Source organism: Rattus norvegicus, chromosome 20 (genome assembly GCF_036323735.1).
Source record: "Rattus norvegicus strain BN/NHsdMcwi chromosome 20, GRCr8, whole genome shotgun sequence".
In the NCBI taxonomy this organism is placed as follows: Eukaryota; Metazoa; Chordata; class Mammalia; order Rodentia; family Muridae; genus Rattus; species Rattus norvegicus.
In genome coordinates this window covers 3,967,656-3,981,167 of record NC_086038.1, presented here as the reverse complement: position 1 = coordinate 3,981,167, position 13,512 = coordinate 3,967,656, and the positions used below count along the sequence as shown (strand labels likewise).

The 13,512-nt window shown below is 51.4% G+C and overlaps 2 protein-coding genes across 3 annotated transcripts in view; both read right to left on the bottom strand.

Annotated features, from left to right (window-relative positions):
- Window positions 1-29: 29 nt before the first annotated feature.
- Window positions 30-5,897, bottom strand: Cfb (complement factor B). Its single transcript, NM_212466.3, has 18 exons — window positions 5,626-5,897; window positions 5,305-5,538; window positions 4,604-4,789; window positions 4,338-4,511; window positions 4,100-4,201; window positions 3,862-3,998; window positions 3,531-3,669; window positions 3,029-3,160; window positions 2,820-2,921; window positions 2,607-2,744; window positions 2,102-2,199; window positions 1,622-1,739; window positions 1,278-1,431; window positions 1,104-1,180; window positions 833-933; window positions 616-748; window positions 492-541; window positions 30-242 (listed from the first exon to the last, which is right to left on the bottom strand). The coding sequence occupies exons 1-18, from the start codon at window positions 5,684-5,686 to the stop codon at window positions 87-89; spliced, it is 2,292 nt and encodes a 763-aa protein (NP_997631.2). The 5' UTR covers window positions 5,687-5,897; the 3' UTR covers window positions 30-86.
- A 264-nt stretch (window positions 5,898-6,161) lies between these two features.
- Window positions 6,162-13,512, bottom strand: part of C2 (complement C2) — a 30,285-nt gene continuing 22,934 nt past the window's right edge. Inside the window, exons 10-19 of one of the 2 annotated variants that reach the window (XM_063278949.1) lie at window positions 10,183-10,272; window positions 8,296-8,436; window positions 8,071-8,165; window positions 7,865-7,982; window positions 7,597-7,762; window positions 7,412-7,488; window positions 7,167-7,258; window positions 6,894-7,020; window positions 6,724-6,773; window positions 6,162-6,574 (exon numbers count right to left, since the gene is read on the bottom strand). In XM_063278949.1, the coding sequence (XP_063135019.1) occupies window positions 6,401-6,574; window positions 6,724-6,773; window positions 6,894-7,020; window positions 7,167-7,258; window positions 7,412-7,488; window positions 7,597-7,762; window positions 7,865-7,982; window positions 8,071-8,165; window positions 8,296-8,436; window positions 10,183-10,272 (1,130 nt within the window). In that variant the 3' untranslated portion in view covers window positions 6,162-6,400. The remainder of the gene's footprint in view (window positions 6,575-6,723; window positions 6,774-6,893; window positions 7,021-7,166; window positions 7,259-7,411; window positions 7,489-7,596; window positions 7,763-7,864; window positions 7,983-8,070; window positions 8,166-8,295; window positions 8,437-10,182; window positions 10,273-13,512) is intronic. The other variant, NM_172222.2, reaches the window with a different exon arrangement.

Genomic DNA, 13,512 nt, shown 5'->3' with positions numbered 1-13,512 from the left:
CCCTTACCCCAAAAAGATGTGGAACACACTTTGTATTTGTATTGTAGCTGCTTTAATCTGCCCTCACCCTCCCAGCAGGAAGCTCCTTATAAGAAACCCAAGTCCTCGTCTTTGAGCTTCTCCTTTAGCCAGGGCAGCACCTGGAAGAGATTGATGTGGAAGTCCCGGGCATAGGAGGGCACCAACTGTTGCCGCCTCGGGTCTTTGCAGACATCCACTACTCCCCAGCTGATCACACCAACCTGTGTAGATAAGGAGGGCCATGGTCACTTGACACTTCATAACCCCAGAAAGCTTCTGAGCTGGCCTAAAGAAGTGCACTGGGAGCCAGCTCCTCTCTCTTCTATGGTGCACATAACCTGGCTTTCACTGGCCAGTTAAGAACAGATGAGGTGGGCCCGTTCTGCCACCTTTATCAGCCGTGCACATCAAGCTTCCTTTTTTGTGACACCTGAGCATCTCCCCAATGGACTGGAAAAGGGACCACTCACTTGAATGAAGCGGCTTCTCTTGTGAACAATGAGAGGGCCCCCGGAGTCTCCTGTAGAAGAGAGAGGCTGTAGGGGAGACTGCTGGGCTGTGTGGGCTTGCCGCATAGCCAGAGAGCCACCTCACCTTTGCATGTGTTGGGGTCAGCATAGGGATCTACCCCTCCGGTGCACAGGAACCTGGGGGTGACCACCTCAGAGGCAACTTTGACCTTCTCATAGCCTTGGGCCTTTGTAGCATCTCTCTCACAACTGGCTTTCTGTAGGCGACAAAGGTGTGGTAAACAAAACTAGCTCAGGAAAGAATGAGGCCTATGTGACCCTCTCCAGAAACTTCTTATCACCTTTTCCCCATTCTTGATGTACACCTCCTTCCGGGTCAGCTTCTTCCCTTCCTCGGATACAAACAGAGCTTTGACGTCCTTCATAGGGAGCAACTCTTCCTCTGGAAAAGTAAAAGGGCCATGCCAGCTGTCCCCTTGCTTCTCATCTAGCAGGTGTCCCTTGGGCCCTTAGGTGCTAGGCCCTGAACTGAGCAGTTTACACTTGCAGCTCCCTCCTCTGCCCCTTTGTCTCGGGAGTCTCCTCCTTGTCTTAGCCCAGACTATGCCTTACTGTGCTGTTTGCAGGTGGCTGTCTGAGGAAGCCGCAAGGCTCGGGTGGTTCCCTCTGTGCAGGGGAGACAGATGGGCCTATGGAGACAGGTAGAGTGAGGGACCACAGACAGCCTGTTGTGTCCTATGCTCCAGCCCACCTTCCCTAGTTCCTCTGGGACCCAGCCCCACTCACCTGAGAGTCTGGCTGTACTTCAGCTTGGTCTTGAGCTTGATGAGGGCAACATCATAGTCATAGAACTCAGAGATTCCTTCTGCCTTTTTCCCATTGATGTCGTAATTAGGGTGGAACAGGACCTCTTCAATCTCCAGGTCCCGCCTTTTCCCCTCTGAGTGAAGGAGAATGGGAACCATGTTTATGTGAGCAGCCTCCTTCCTCTGGCCCCATCTTATCTCTTGGATTCTGTTTCCCCATCCTTGATTGGTCAGGGTTTAAGGGAGGGGCATGCTGAGAATGGGTGAGCTACAGGTCATAACGTCAGTGCTTCCTGAGGATGGGCCTGGAGGTCAGAGTCTTACCCACGTTGACCTTGATGGAGTGTTTCTGATCTTCCACTGTGAAGCAATGCGCTGCTGTCAGCACGAAGTACTCGGACACCACGGCCCCCATACAGTTCTCATGTCCTTTCAGAGGACGCTAGGAAGCCAGTGCAGACTAACCTTGGTGTGTGCGCTGGAGACAAGCTTCGTACAAGCTAGGTGAACACTAGCCCCAGCTTTCTTCTCTTCATTACATCTACACAGCTTTACTGTGTAGCCCAGACTAACCTGAGACTCAAGGCAGTGCTGTGCTCACTTCCAAATGCCAGGTTACCAGCACGGATGTGTCCCATGCCCAGCTTCCTTTCCCACTTTCAGTCAGTTTTGAATTGATTGACCTTGAACTCACTGTAGCCCAAGCAGGCCATGAATCTACCCTGCCTCAGCTTCCTGAACAGCCAGGATTACAGCTAGTGTGGACATCTCACCTCCCCAAGTCCCCAGTGCTGGGAAGCTTACAGTGACTGAGATCTTGGCTTGCCATGGTTGCTTGTAATAATCACCGCCTTTCTGATGCTCCCACACCATGCCACAGAGACCCAGAGATTTGGTTTCATCTGTCAGGGAAAGAACACTGAAGGCTTGTCATTGCTGCCACTTTTGTTGGATCCCTTCATGTCTGTAGACAGCAGAGGCACAGAAGAGGGAAGGAAAGCAGGAGAGAGGGCTCTTGTGTGTTAAATGAGGAACCCCCATGGCGTAGTGAGAAAGATTGACCAGGCAATCTGAGGACTGAGCATTTTTAGCTACAGTCTGGGTGCTGACTTGCTGTGCTTGGCCTCAGTTTCCACATCTGTAAAGTAGGCTATCAGTTCTGTGATTGTGAGAAGTCAGGAAGTGAATGTCAGAAGTAAGAATAGGCATGGGGTGAGCCTTCCAGGTTTTAAGGGCTATAGGGTGAGAGGAGTTGGCGACCTCAGCCTGCAGCTTCCCCTTCCACACCCTTGAGCCTGAGCTTTCCTACCGATCATTTTGTAGAAGACGTTCTCCAGATCCTCCATGTCCTTGACCTTGAACACATGCTGCTCATTGTTCTTTTTGGAAGCCAAGGCATTGATGTTCACAGGGTCCACCAGAGGCCCGACCCCAAACACATACACATCTGAAGGAGAGAAGGAGAGGGTAAGGGTCCAGGCCCTGAGGAGTGAGGGTGCTGGATCCCAAGTGAGCCACTCACCCAAATAATCCTCCCGGGGATTTTTGCGATCCCTGCCAATATCCAGCAAGTCTCGGATGTCCTCAATGACAGTGACAGGGTCTCCACCCATGTTGTGCAAGCCTGTGGAAACAGGAGGATTGTGAAAGTGGGTCAAGGAAGATACACCGGCTGGAGACAAACACTTGTGCAGGACTTGAGAGGACGGTGGGGTAGGAGAAAGGCCTTACCATCAGTCATGATGATGATGACGTGGCGGGTTCGATTCCAGCCTTCAGGCGGAGCATCCCCTGGCCAGCTCATCATGCTGTATACAGCCTGGAGAGCCTTCTTGGTGTTGGTCCCTGACTTCAGCTTGTGGTCTATAGAGAAAGGGAGGTTATTGACCTTATCTTCCAAGCCACTATTACCCCTCAGAAGTCTATGACAACTAAGATCCCACATTCTTTAACATTTACTATGTAGACCATGCTGGCCTTGAACTCTCAGAGATCCACCTGCCTTTTGCATGTTGGGATTAAAGGCTTGTTCCACCAAGTCCAGGCAATATTTAACTTTTAGGTGATCACCTGCTTGCCCTTGGCTCTCCCAGCACTCTCTATTGCTCAAGGACACTTTCGTTCAACCTCTAACTAGTAGTAGTCTGTCTACTTTCTCCAGAAGAACCCTGAGCCTCTTGACCACCACAGCCCCAAGGTGCACCTCCCGGCTTTCCCTTCCCTGACCTCTGACCTTCATAACTGATTTGGTTGAGCTTCTCTGTGACCCAGTCGGCATCACTACTCCTCTCCTCAGACACTCTGACCAAGACTTTGGGGACTGTGGCATATGTCACTAGACCGTATCTTGGCTTCACCCCATAACTCGCCACCTGTGCATGAGCAAGAGGCCATTGTGTTAAAACTATGGTGGGTAGTCAGCACTCCTACTGAGACAGGGAGAAGGCTGGAGGACAACAGGACTCGGACCCAGAGAATCTGGAGACACAGGAAACCAGTCTTGTAAGAGCAGTGGAGTCCACACAAGCTCCCCTTATTCCAAAGGGATGGAAGCTGTGATCTACCTTCTCAATCAAGTTGGCGAGACACCGCTTGGCCCCTGTGAAGTTGCTGGCCCCGATGCTGTCGGATCCATCCAGCACCATGTAGATATTCATGGAGCCCGAGGGGTCCAGGATAATCTTCCTCTTCTGCTGTTCCCCTAGGTACCAGCAGAGTCTCAGTCTCTGGCATGTGCAGTACCTGGCAGGCCACCCACCCTTCCCTGAGCTTCCTGCTCAACCTCCCTCCTTGTATTCAAACCTGGGCTGTGCCCATCCTCCGCATCTGCTCCTTCGATGGTCTCTGTCAGGGAGGATAGAAATGCTTCGGCCACCTCTTGAGGGCTGTCGTACATGAAGGAATCTAGGGATGATCAGAGTAGATCAGATGTCTGGAGTACTGAGGACGTACTGACAGGGTGATGGGATTTCAGGACCAGAGACTTCTAGTGTGGAGCCAACAGGGCAAGAGCCAACCCAGGAAGCAGGTCAAGGGTCACCTTGGCAGGAAGGCTCTGTCCCACTCCACGAGCCACCTTCCTGGCACCTTCGCTGCTGGGAGCCACGTAGGACAAGTCCCCGACTACAGTGGTAAGTGACAGTGTCTTCAAGACGGTACTGGCTTCCCACCTTCCTTGTCCCAATAGGAATACCCGGGTTGGGACAGTATCCCGCTGCAGAGACATGAAGACAATTTGAGTGCTCGTGCATTCCCACGGTGAAGCCCTCCAGCAGGGAGTAAAATCAGGGGTGACCTGGTTCTCACCTCCATCATCACAGATTGCTGTTTGCCCATCCCACCGGCCATTCTCTTGGCAGGTGCGATTAGCAGAGCCCCGGAGAGTGTAGCCATCATAGCATTGAAAAGAAATCTGATCACTCAGGTTGTAGTAGGGGGACCGGGGCCAGAACTCCCCATTTTCAAAGTCCTGTGGTCGTGGGCAGCGTATTGCTTTAGGGGAGACAGGTAAAAGTCACCAAGAGCTGTTTCTAGGTCCTTCCTGCTCTTAGAAATCCTGTCACTGAGAAACAGTACCTGCCCAGTCCCCTCAACCCTGCTGTCCCCTCCTCTTGTGTTGTGGGATTATTTTGTTTTGTTCTGAGACACGGGCTCATGTAACCCAGGCTGGCTTCAAACTGGCTATGGAGCTGAAGATGACTGAATTTGTCCCCCTCCTGGCCCCATGTCCTGAGCGTTAGGATTGCGGGCGCCACCCCTGCTCCTGCTTCGCACAGCATTGCTTTATGCACGGCAGGCGAGCACTCTCCCAGCTGATCTACATCTCCAGACTCCCTTGCCCTGTTTCCCAGTATTGTTTTCACTGCCTGAGGAAAGCCTTCGTACACGCACCCCCAACCCCCGAGGTGTTTCCACGCTCAGCCGGCCCACAGGTCAGACTGCCAGGCACTGAACAGCCTCCATCAGCTCTGACCAGCCACCCACCGCCACACTCCCAAACCCCCAACCTCTGCATTCTGCCTTCTTGACAATCTTTTGGTCCCGGGTCTGGAGGACACTCCAGGAGCCTGTGGATTTGCAGGTTCGAGTCTGCACAGGGTATGGGTAGAAGCCAGAGGGACACAGGTACTCCAGGGCCTGACCGTCTTGGAGAAGTTGGAAGGAGCCGCCTTTGATCTCTACTCCCTCCAGAGAGCAAGAGACCTGGGGCCGGGCCTCAAGCACTGGAGTTGCGCTCACACCTGAGGAGAAAGGCTGGTGAAGCCTGGCCCCAGAAGACCAAAGACAGCTGATGAGGACAAAAAGAGGATGGAGTGTCCTTTGCTTACCTCCGGAGGAGAGGCCTAAGACCAAGAGGACTAAGCAGAGCTGGGGACCCTCCATTGTCATGGAAAGCCCGTGGCCAAAAGCCCTTTCCAGTTCACTCTGGGTGGCTACTTGACTTGCTGTCCAGACTGAAACTCCAGTGCTGGATCTGGCTACACCCCTTTCCCACCGGCCCCTAACCTTTTATGCAATCTGCTCTGGCACCTGCAGCCTGGCCAACCTACCCTGCACAGACGCTGCTTCCCGGAACATTCATGAAGGAGGGCCCCTGCTGAGCTGCCAACTGAGGAAACAGAAACTATGCGAGCGCCCCACCCTTTACTGACCAAGGGCCAGAACTTCCCTTTCAGAGCTCCCTCTTAGCCCCCAGACCCTAGTAACAAGCCCAGACCACCCCCACCGCCACCCCCCACTTAGAGACCAGTTTTCCCCGGGCTGTGTGATGGGGCAGAGTCCAGCCACTGTTTGTGCAGCAGGGTCTCTGACCTTCCTGGAACCTTCCTGGCCTCCCCACCCCCAAGACATAAGACAGACCGGATGTGGAAATCATTGATTTTTATTAATTTCATAACTGGGAAATTCTGTGTGAAAGCAAAAGGAGCACGGGTCATCCACACTAGAGAGACACTTGCTTCTCGGGAGGGCACAGTGGTTCTGGCACAACCCTGGGGATTCCTAGCTTTTGTCTCTGCGTTCCAGGATTTATGTACCTGGGAGCAAGAACACTCAGAGGCAGAAGACAGGAGGGACAGACCAGCAAAGGAGTCGGTGACCGTGTTAAAGGGGCAAAAAGTCGAGGACACCATCCAGGTGCTGCCTCAACCAGGGCTGCAGCCGGAAGAGACTGATGTGGAAGTCCCTAGGCACAACGCCATGCGGAGGCTTCCTGCGCAAGTTTTTGTTGGAGGAACCGTGACAAGGGTCAAAAAGACCCCAACTCACCAGGCCCACCTGGAGGGAAGAGACAACATGAGGAGATAAAGGCAGCCCCACTCCAAGCCTCCACCTCTCTGGTTCCCCTCAAAGGCCTCCCACCTGCTGCCAGCAAGAAAGCACTTGTATCCTGGCAGTGAGTCCCCTCTCCAGATCCTGCTTCTCACCTGGAAAAACCTGTACCTCCGCTCAAGGAAAACGGCTCCCCCGGATTCTCCTGCAGAGAAAGAAAGGGCGGCATTGTCCAGGACAGCACACTAGTTAGTATTCAGAGTGAGTGCTGACCACGGGGACACCACAGCCTTCTTTCTCCCTGGAAGTCCGGGACCAGACTAACCTTTGCAAGGACTGTCATCTCCCTCCATCCCGCTACATAGGAACTGGTCTGTCACCACCTCACTGACGTTTGTCAAGCCGGGGAAGCTGCCCTTGTTTTGGGAGACAGCCTCGATACAGCTTGTCCTCTGCAGCGTGGGGCACAGGAGAGAAGAATGGGGACGTGCCAGGAGACATTAGGCAGACCAGCGAGGTCCGACTCCAAACAGGGCCGGACACTCTAGGAGCTGCCCCCCCCCCCAGAGTATCCCAGCATCCCTCACTGAGCTCTCACCTCAGGTCCTGTCCTGAGGTTGATGTTCATTCTGTTCCCGTTCAGAGCTACGAAATGCGCAGGAACCTTCTGCTGTGACAGAAGTTCTGTCTCTGCCGTCGGGGAGAAGGGGGATGTCGATACAGGTCTCTTTACCCAGAGCTGATGTGTCCAGCTCGAGGACTGCAGCCCCCCCCACCCCTGCTGGCACCCCGCAAGCAAGCTCTGGCGCAACCCACCAAGGACCTCAAGCCTCCAGCACTCACCATGGTCTTTACAGGTACTACCTGGGGATCTCCGCAGAGCCATGTTGGCCCCCACTGTGCAAGGAAGGCAGATGGGCCTGGGAGAAAGGCGAGCGAGCGTCAGACAGGCCCATCCTCCCTGTGCCCTCTGGTGCTTTCCAGAGCACTGCCCTCTCTAGGGTACCCTCCCACCTAGGTCCACGCACCTGGCGTGGCTGGACATTTTCACTCTCTGAGACAGCTTCAGCAGGGCAATGTCATCAGCGTAGAACTCCGAGATGCCCTGGCTCTGCTTTGCGTGGACATTAAACCCAGGGGCAACTAACACCTCCTCCACATGGAATTCTTTGCCGTGATGAGAGGTGGGATCCCCTGAGAACAGCAGTGGGTTAGACCGGACCAAAGGCTGAGGAGAGACAGTGGTGACTCTGGCCTTGCGGGTGAGGGGTCGGTCCCCTGCAGCCCCTGACTTACCCACGATGACCCTCCACAGGTGGCGGTCCTCCATCTGAGCGTCATGGAAGCAGTGAGCCGCAGTCAGCACCCACTGGTCAGAGATAAGCGACCCCTGGCAAGTCTCCTTACTCTTGGGCTGCAGGGAAGAGACAGCAGTCCGGGTTTGCCGTGCCTGGCTGCTTTTAAACCTCTGTGACCCGAACCCTGCCCCTCCTTCCTGATACCTTAAAGGTGACTTGCCAAGGTGTCCTCTCCTGGTCAGAGGCATTGACGGACATGTTCCCCACCCCACAGATGGTGTCTGTGAGCTTAGAGACATCTATGGGCGAAGACCAGATGGGAGGGGACGGGGGTGAGGGCCACCGATCCAGGCTTCGTGGTGAGCCCCCCCCCCACCCGTCTGAGTGCCCACTGTGCTGTCCCCCGCAGGGGACACGAAGCTCACTCACCCAGAATGTGCTCAAAGACCTGCTGCACAGCTTTTGCGTCCTGCAAGATGAAGGCGTGCCTCTCGCCGTCCTTCTTGGACCCCAGCTCGTTCAGTTCCTTCCAGTCCACATCCAGCTTACCCACCCCAATCGCATAGATGTCTGGCAGGCAGGAGGGAAATCACCAGAGCCTGAGACTCAAGGGGCCACCCAAGACATGAGGCAGGTGTTTGAACTCTCAAAGCCGACAAAGGCCTGAGTTAGATGGGCTCCATCTCCTTCACACACACACACACACACACACACACATACACACACACACACACACACACACACACACACACACACACACACACACACGTTCACTTCCTCTCCTACTGCCACCCAGCCCCCCACAGCCTCCTAGATTCCCTCCTCAGGCCTCAGCTCCAGCTGCACCTCTGGCTGGGGCGCTCTCCTCCAGATGCCCACACAGGTCTTCCTCAGCAATGTCTTCTGAACCTACAATGCCCAGTACCCTCCCACGCCACCCCCTCTTGGCTTCACATCATGTCACCACTTGAATGCTGAAGGGCTACCTTGTTTCTATCCTGTGTATAGCACCGTGTGTTCCCAAAGGAATGTTTCCAAGTTCAATTCTATTGTGGATGTGATCTGAATCAGAAGTAGGGCTCACTCTCTGTAGACTAGGCTGGCCTCGAACTCACAGAGACCTGCCTGCCTCTGCCTCCCAAGTGCTGGGGTTAAAGGTGTGCACCACCAGGGTCCTTCACGTTGTGTTACTGGCACTCAGGAGATGGAGTCAGTAAGATCAGCCTAAGCTACCTAGTGAGTTGGAGGTCAGCCTGGGCCCATCCCAAAAATAACAGAAAAGAAGGTTGGGATGCTCAGTGGTCTGGAGCACTTGCTACTCTTCCAGAAGACCAGAGTTCAGTCTCCGGCACCCATTGCTTGTATGTCCAGCTCTGGGGAGAGGTGACATCCTCTTCCACCCTCCAAAGGTACTCACACAGACACACACATACACATAGATCAAAAGTAAGTGTCTAGAACAAAAGTAAACAGAGGCCTGGGGTTATAGCTCAGTGGCAGAGTACTTACCTGGCAGACAAAACAAAAAAAAAAATAAATAAAACAAAACAAAGCAAAAAAAAAAAACCTACATTCAGTCCCCAACACTGCACTAAATACATAGGAAATTTGAACCCAGATGTAGCTAGCTGGACGCTGTAGAAACCGAACAGAAATTGGGGAGACCACAGAGGGGAAGATTGAGGTTTTGTACCTACAAGCCAAGGACACCTGCGGCCACCAGGCCTCTACGAACAAGACCTTGTCTCAAAAATAAACCAAGAAAAAACTTAAGTTGTTTCCTGGTCATTGGTCAGCATGGTTTTCGGTCACCCTAACCCTGAGGAATTATTTGTTCCTTCAGCAGCTTTGCCTGCCAACACTTCGCCTAGCTGCCCTACAGCTGAAGGGATACCAGAGGGACAGTCCCTACCAGGAACCCAGGCCAGTTCTTCCTGCAGTTTTCCTGAAATGTGAGGTGCTGTTGACATGGTGACGGTGGCAATGGTGACGGCGGCGGCAGACAGTACTGAGCAGATCTCTGCAACAGCTCACATTTCCTTAGCTTCCTCCCCTACCCACCTGTGAGGCAGGCCCACGGCTGACTGTTTCTCACAGAGGAAGAAGCGGTCCACAGCCCCAGCCCTCTGGAGATGGAGCCAGCGTAGGGACAGACCATGGACAGTTTGGTACCCGGCTCTTCGAGGTGATACAATCGCGCAGAACCACAGGGAAACCCTCAGGGCTCAGGGCCACAGCTAGGTCCTATTGAACCCTGTCACAGAGGGTCCCATTCCTATTCCCTACTGATAGGGCTTGGGCAGGGCAGAGCCTCACCCAGGTAGTCGTTTCTGTTCCGACTGATGCCCAGGATCTCTCTGATGTTGTCGACTGCCGGCTTGGGAGAGCCACCCATGTTGGACTTTCCTAGAACAGAGAAGGAAAATAATGATCCGTCTGGGTTGACTTCAGAATCCCGCACACCCCTGGAAGCATGCAGAACACTCGGTCATTTCAAAACGCACTGCTTCAGGCTGGAGGGGTGACTCGGTGGGTAAGAGCACCTGTTGCTCTTCCAGAGGACCTGGGTTCAGTTCCCAGCACTTACATGGTGGCTCCCAACTGTCTAGAACTCCATTCCCAAGACATCCAAGGCCCTGTCCTGACCTCCAAGGTCACTAGACTCACGTGTAATACACACACACACACACACACACACACACACACACACACACATGCAGGCAGAACAAAACGAACACACGAGAGAGAACAAAATGTTTCTGTACAGCTAAGGAAGCAGTCAGCAGAGTGCACACACAGTGTGCTCACAGAGTGGAGAAAGCCCTTATCGGACAGACAACAGACAAGATGCTCACATGCCGGGTTTACGGTGAATTAGAGAAATTAAATACTGAAGAAATAAATCTTCCAGTCAGTAAGTTAACTGGATAGACAGTTTTCAGAAAGAAACACAAACAGCCGATAACTATTTGTAAACATGTTCTCTATCCCTACTCATCCGGGAAATGCAAATTAAAACTACTCCAAGATGGCACCCACCCCAGTCAGAATGTCCATCATCAATAAATCTGACAACAGATGATGGGGAGGACACGGACAGAGAGGACCCTATTCACTGTTGGGGGCTGTGATTTAATAGAGCCATTGTGGAAACCATCACTCGGCAAATTAGAAATACAAAGACCACATGACTCATCTAATTCATTCCCGGGCATATACCAAGACGTCTGCACACCCTACCATAGAGGTGTGTGCACCCAGTACCCAGTGGTTATTGCTGCTTTATTCTCTAGAGCTAAGAACTGGAATCAACATTCTTGTCCATCAGGAGATGAGTGGATAATGAAAATCTGGAGTGTGTGCATAGGTGTGTGCCTCTGTGTGTGTGTGCCTCTGTGTGTGTGTGCCTCTGTGTGTGTGTGTGTGTGCCTGTGTGTGTGTGCCTGTGTGTGTGCCTGTGTGTGTGTGCCTGTGTGTGTGCCTGTGTGTGTGTGTGTGCTTTCACGTCTGTGGTGTGTGTGCCTGTGTGTGTGCTTGAACATCTGTGGTGTGTGTGTGTGTAATTTCAGAGTATACACACACACACACACACACACACACACACACACACACGCTAGTGACCTTCCCAACATCTATAGGGTTTCCAGGTCTAGAAGGCAGCAATGGGGGAATTGGCAGCTGTGGTGGCAGAAGTTGTAGTTGCTGGAGTAAAAGTAGCTCACTTGGGGTTGGGGATTTAGCTCAGTGGTAGAGCGCTTGCCTAGCAAGCACAAGGCCCTGGGTTCAGTCCCCAGCTCTGAAAAAAAAAAAAAAAAGTAGCTCACTTTCGTAATGTTTACCTTTTTTAAACCTTTGGCATTCCAAGAACAAAGCCTCTGATTTCTGGTAGTTAACTCTTTCTGTATATCGGGGGGCGGGGCTAGGTAAAGGACTTATTGCTATGCTCCCTTCTGTGGCCTCTCTTTAGCCAGGTTCAGTAACTCTTTGTGAACCAGAGAGAAAAGAAAAGGAAAGAAAGATTCACTTACACAGACAATGCACACAGAGGCATAAACATTCATATACACATCTCGGCCGGGCTCAACCACCTGTCGCATCACCTCTGTGAGTATTCTCGCACACCTACACACAAACCAGCAGACATACATATGGCGGATCGATGGGTAGGAGAGCCCCCCCCCCACACACACACACAAAGCCAACAACTTTCTTTTTTCTAGCCTTTTCTACACTTGATCTTAGCCAAAAGGCCGAGAAGCGATTTTTCTAGCCTTTTCATACCTTCTTAGACAAAAGTTGTTTAGAAAAGTACCTCACAGACGAAATGTTACACAGAAGGAGAGCTACAGAAGGACGTCTACAGTAAGTTCAAAGCAGTGCTCCATTCTGTTAGCTCAGTATAAGTTCAAAGCCACAGTTTCACACGGCCTCGCTCTAGCATGGCGCACGCCTGTGGCCTCATCCTTGGACCTAACCTAGAATGAATTGTTTTCCTTGATCACAGATCTGTACCAAGTCTGTTTCTCTTCACGTGCAGTTATGAAAGCTCATCGTGTTCCCTATTATGCAGCCTTTACTCACTATTAAGAGGAGGGGAACATCCTATTCTTTTTTTTTTTTAATTTTATTTATTTTATATGAGTGAGTACCCTGTCACTCTCTTCAGACACACCCACCAGAAGAGGGCATCAGATCCCATTACAGATGGTTGTGAGCCACCATGTGGTTGCTGGGAATTGAACTCGGGACTCTGGAAGAGCAGTCAGTGCTCTTAACTGCTGAGCCACCGCTTCAGCCCACATCCTATTCTTGATTCTAACTTTGTTACCTCCTTTTTAGCAAAGCAACTAAGACCAGCTCTTAAAACGTTCTTCCTAAGATGATCTGAGTCAGATCAGGAATTCCTCTAGATCGTTAACTCCTCTAGACAGTGTTCATTCACGGAAGCTCATCTTTATGTTACTCTATGGGGTGGGCTGGTGCCCAGGGGTCCTTAGGCTATGTGATAGCAGCAGGAAAGGGGTGTCAGCTGCAAGGAGCAATCCTGAGATGGAGTCTCATGGGCACTTGCCTCTCAGAGCTCATCCATCTCAGGCCAGGCAAAAAGGTGAGTCACCTCCAAGGTAATCACCTGCTAGCCTTGTCTTTACTAGATGACTCCTGACATATATGTGTGTGTGTATGTGTGTATGTATGTATATATGTATGTATGTATGTATGTATATATGTGTGTACGTGTATATTAGTATGTATGTATATATGTGTGTATGTATATATGTATATATATGTGTGTATGTGTACATTCGTATGTATGTATGTATATATGTGTGTATGTGTATATTAGTATGTATGTATGTATATATGTGTGTGTGTATATATGTGTATATGTGTGTATGTATATATTAGTATGTATGTATATATGTGTATATGTGTATATTCATATGTATGTATATATGTGTGTATGTATATGTGTGTATGTATATGTGTGTATGTATGTATACATGTATGTATAATATCTGTATGTGTATATATTAAATAAATGTAAAAGTACTTTAAATAAAATAAAATAAAAATACAATTACTGAAACATTCTGTGTTCCAGACATTGGACCAGGAGCTTCGTAGGGAAGAGGAGGATTTGGTTTG